Raw genomic sequence first — 5,247 nt, forward strand, 5'->3', positions numbered from 1 at the left:
CTGTCACTTTCTCACCATGTTTGTTTTGTCTGTATTACTTTTCTAACATAACAAAATGATTATTGTCAAGTTTTAGCTATCCCGTTGAGTTGATCTCGATCAATATCTCTAGATACATCGCTGAGATTAGCATTCTCATAATATCCCGCTGAGTCTATCTCAATCAATATGCCGTTGCTCATCTCTGGAAGTGCGAGAGATCTTTTTTAGTATCAGAAAATGAAGGCCTGAAATGTATTTCCTTCATCTGTGCTCTTATTTGCGTTGTTGGAACACACTAACAAAGCTACTCGGTCCATTTGTTTCAGGCATAGCTTTTGGTTAATAAATTTTTCAGTTCCAAATGCTTGTTTTTACATCTGTGTAAATATTTACATATTAATGATGACAATATCATGTTGATGGAAAAGAAAACAAATATGTGCTATGTTGTATCTTTGTTGCACTGCTTGACCCCTGGATGTAAAAGGACATATAAATAATTCCATCACATTGGTAGGATTGAGCACTTGTTTAAAACGTTATGACAATGAAAATAACACGCACGCATATGTTACTCCTCGTCTTTTCTTCTAAGTTGATGGACAGTAGTGCCAAACAAAGACACCACCGCTGCATCTTCGTCATGGCTGCCAAATGTTGGAGAATGCTATAGTTTGTTCCATGGCCCTTCTTCTTCATTATCAATCCACCATCTCTGCTGGTGGAAGCCATGGAAGTAAATGGAAAGGAAATGACTCGTGGAGGGTGTATAAGGAGATGTGAATGGAAAAGAGATGAGTGGAGTGTGTGTTTGAAGATGTCAACGAAAAGGAACTGGAGAGTGTATAGTGGTCAAGAAGAGGAATGGAGCCAACCCTATGTTTGTCACAAGACATGGTGAACATTTGGTTGATGCCCATCCCCAAAAAGAAAAGGAATATATTTGCTTGATGCATTCGAATATATTTTCTATCAGGCTGGAACAGTGTTGTTTGGGTGCACGTTGATCATAATGGAGGTGGGATTTGAATGTAATCACCACAAAGTTGGATTATTGCCTTGTGTATCTTCTCTTAATACTCCCACCGTCCCGAATTGCTTGTCGCATAAATGGATATAAATGGATATATCTAGAATTAAAAATACATCTAGATACATCCATTGCTATGGCAAGTAATTTCGGACGGAGGGAGTATATTTTATATCCCGTAGCAACGCACGGGCATTCATCTAGTCACTTAACAAATGTCACTTGGTCCCAAGCCGTTCTCGAGCGGCATCGTCGGCATTGCTGGCATGATGATCTTCCAGAACCAATGCTTGCTCCAGAGCATCACCATCTCCTCGATGGGCACGCCCTTGGTTTCCGGCAGGAAGACATAGACGAAGGCGGTCATGACGGCTATCCAGCCAGCGAAGAAGATGAAGATGGCGAACTTGAAAGCACAGAGCAGCGACAGGAACACCTGCGCAATGACGAAGGTGAAGAACAGGTTGACGGCCACCGTGATGCTCTGCCCCGCCGACCGCGTCTCCAGCGGAAAGATCTCGCTCGGCACCGTCCACCCAAGCGGACCCCACGACCACCCGAACGCGAGCATGAAGAGGCAGATCACGAACACCACCACGATCGAGCAGCTCCGCGACAGCTGCTTGTCCGCACCGAACTTTACCCCGAGGATCGCCGCCACGATCACCTGGCAAACGATCATCTGGATGCCGCCGCTGATGAGGAGCTTCCTCCTCCCGAGGCGGTCGACGGTGGCGATGGAAATAAGCGTGGAGAACAGGAGCACCGCGCCGGTGAGCATGGAGGAGTAGAGGGACCAGTCGGCACCGAAGCCCATGCTCCGGAACAGCACCGGCGCGTAGAACAGGATGGAGTTGATTCCCGTGAGGGTCTGGAACGCCGGCATGCACACGGCCATCACCAGCTGCGGCCGGTTACGTCGCTCCAGGATGTTCCGGAACGGGTGCGTGATAGTGTTGGCCAGTTCACTCGCCTCCGCCATGTCTGTGAACTCAGCGTCGACGTCCGCGGTGCCGCGGATCAGCTCCAGCACGCGCCGGCCCTCCTCGACACGCCCGCGCTCGATGAGGCTGTTTGGCGTCTCCGGGAGGAGGATCCCACCGATCGTCATCAGCAGTGCTGGCGCCGCCACGAGGCCCAGCGAGAGGCGCCACCCCCACGGTTTGATTTTCTGCGTGCCGTAGTTGATCATGTTCGCCGAGAAGATGCCAAGCGTCGTCGCGAGCTGGAACATCATGTTGAGCCCGCCGCGCAAGTGCGCCGGCGCCATCTCGGACAAGTAGAGCGGCACAGCCTACGATGACATGACACACAGTAAGAACGTTGTAAGTTGCAATTTACAAACACATGCAATATATAGCTAACTCTACGTATGCGTGAACTTAATTACACACCTGATTGCCGAAACCGATGCCGACGCCAAGCATGACGCGGCCAAGGATCAGGGTTGTGAGGTTCACGGCCGCGGCGTTGAGGGCCGCGCCGATCAGGAAGCTGATGCCGCCGCAGATAATGCTGGCGCGGCGGCCGTAGTTCCTTGTCACCGGCGCAGCCACGAGTGTGGAGACTTGCCCGGCAAGATAGAGGATGGAGGTGAAGGCGGAGAGAGCCTGGTTGTCGTACTTGCAGTAGTTGTTGACGCTGGCCGAGTTTTTCCGCTGGAACACCACCGGGAAGAATCTCTGGAGGAACGGGTCCATGGTGTTGACTCCTGCAGCAATCGGTGCAACAAGTGAGACACGGAGACTACAACTGGAATCTGAAGAAACTGTTCTCCCCATTCACTGGTAGAATCTAAACTAGTTTGCTCGCAGAACTTATAAGATTCTACAAACAAGCGGAGAGGGCAGCTTATAGGAGAAGCTGGGGAGGGTGCAACTTTTGGGAGAAGCATCGCAAAATCTAAAAAGAACCGGCCAGTAAAGCACAAATCTTCCAAGTAGAATAATCGAGCGGTTGTCATGCTTTCCTCAATCAACCGTGCATGCAACCATTGAGGCTGGAGCAAATTGCTACCGCTGCAATGTTGGTTTAAGCGAAGGATAGAGGCAGCCTGTGGGCAGGGCAGATAACCGTGCATGCAACCATTGAGGAAGTCGGAAATAAAATATATGACTTCTCACTGTGCGTGCGTGCGTGCGTGCGTGCGTACGTGCTTACCGGAGATGCCGATGTCATAGCCGAAGATGGAACCCCCGATGGCGGCGACGATGCACGCCATGGCGACGGCGAACGTCATGTGCCCCTTGTACTCCGCCGCCCTCTCCTTCTTCACTCCCAACGGAGCCATGCTGCCAGCCATCTCCTGATCTACCCTCTCCGGCCGGTAATTCAAGTCAAGTGAGTCTTAGGTACGTTAAGCAAGCCCAGTGAGCAAGCAGAGCTGTCTACCACCCACCAAACACACAGCGCGCGCTACCTTTTATAGCGGAGCGACAGCAGTGGCATGGGCAAGTGAGTGACATCAGGTGTTAGCGACGCACACGATGCCGACGGCCGACCAGGCCTCGTATCCACCTCGAGCCGATAAGCGCACGATGTGACGCCGCTAGTCTGCCTCACGTCGACCTACATTGCCACCGGGATGTTTATTCTTTACCTTTGCTGTTTGTCCTGTGTCTGACTGTCTGTTGTTGGCAGAGGCCCAACCTCGACGCTGCGATCCCCGTCTACTTCCCGGCGAGACGCACGTACGCACGAGGTAACTGCGGCCGATTGCTTTCCGGCCGATCGAGCATAAACACGCTAGTACGCAACAATCAGATTCAGACAGTTAGGGAGGTGGATTGATTCTCACGTAGCAAACTAGCACATGCACGTAGTCATCAACCCCTGCAGGCACGGGATAGCATAAAAGAACAGGCTTGCTAAAAATTAGTACTGAGATTTAACGAAGTTTCAGTCGACCTTGCACCATTTTGTCCCATCGTTTGTATCATTTTTTTTCTGCCGGTTGCAACATCTGTCTTGCTGGTTGTAGCATGTTGTCCCTCATCACTTGTAGCACGTCATCTCACCGGTTGCAACATCCTCCTTTGATAGTTGTAGCATTTATTTTTATTAGAACGGCTGTAACATATGTTCTGGTTGTTTGCAGTATCGTTGCAACACTTTTCATCGCCGTTTGCAACATCCAGCCATGCCGCTTGCAGCACCACAACTACGCTGAAGTCACTCGACTGAGACTTCGTTAAGTCTCAGTCGACTGAGTTCTAGACAGACCCATAAAAGAACCTAAAATGCATGCGTATTAGAACATGTGAAAGTAGTCCTTGGTGATGTATAGGGGGTAATTAACAACATCACGGTGAAGTCGCTAGTCTCGAGACGAGGTCAAAGAAGCACCCGCTGCAACGAAGAAGAACATTAGGTGTTGCCTTCGTGGTGCCTGCTGGAATGCTTACCCCATTGATGAAGGGCGTCACAAACACATCGATGCAGAGGGAGATGTTGCAGACAGGAGCACGGAAACAAATCTGGGCAGTGAGGTGGGGAGGAGCGAGGGAACAGATCGAAGCAGGTAGCGGACGGCGTAATCAGAGAGGACGACAGCGGTTCGGTTGACGACGAGCTCGGTGCACCGGAACGCATTGGAGATGGCGGCCATAGATGCCTAAATCAGGTATGGTACGCCGGCGAGGTCACGGGCGGATCATTACAGAATGATCGGTGCAGGGGATTAGATTTCCAGACGCGGTGGATGGCGAGCTCGGTGCGAGGTGGTTGGATTCCCGTCGAGCAATGGGCTGATTCTGGGCGGCGAGGTAGGAGAGGATAGTGGCGACATAGTGGAAGGTGATCTTGGTGGTGGGATGGGTCAAAGGCTGCATTTGAGAGCAACGAGGGATTGGGATGAGAAGAAACAGGGAGTAATTAATTGTGGCGGGGGAGGGGAATCTAGCTAACATGCGTGAAAACCGGGTGGTTAGCAGCGAAGTGAGGAATTAAGTTGTGGTTTCTCGTCCATGAGATCAAGCAAATATCGATGGCACACAACTGGTTTGGTGAATGGATTTCATCAGAATACTCATAAGAAGTGTTTCCCATTAAATGACACCCGCAAAAGTTTATAACTGAACTTTTTAATTCAATTTGTTCTTTCGCATCCTTAATACCATGAATAAGGAAGTCCATTGCATTCACCAATTGTATTCAGCTATATCTTCACTCTTACAAAGAGCTGCCCAATAGTCAACATTTGTGTAACCTGGCTCTGATAACGGAGTTGGCAAGTA

At 50.2% G+C, this 5,247-nt stretch overlaps 1 protein-coding gene across 1 annotated transcript; it reads right to left on the bottom strand.

Annotated features, from left to right (window-relative positions):
• Positions 1–1,220: 1,220 nt before the first annotated feature.
• LOC109743748 (sugar carrier protein A-like) lies at positions 1,221–3,314 on the bottom strand. The gene is made up of 3 exons (XM_020302837.1): positions 3,173–3,314; positions 2,407–2,723; positions 1,221–2,306 (listed from the first exon to the last, which is right to left on the bottom strand). Exons 1-3 carry the CDS (start codon positions 3,312–3,314, stop codon positions 1,221–1,223), a joined length of 1,545 nt encoding a protein of 514 aa, XP_020158426.1.
• Between the last annotated feature and the right edge of the window lie 1,933 nt (positions 3,315–5,247).

Source organism: Aegilops tauschii, chromosome 5, assembly GCF_002575655.3.
Source record: "Aegilops tauschii subsp. strangulata cultivar AL8/78 chromosome 5, Aet v6.0, whole genome shotgun sequence".
Classification (NCBI taxonomy): domain Eukaryota; kingdom Viridiplantae; phylum Streptophyta; class Magnoliopsida; order Poales; family Poaceae; genus Aegilops; species Aegilops tauschii.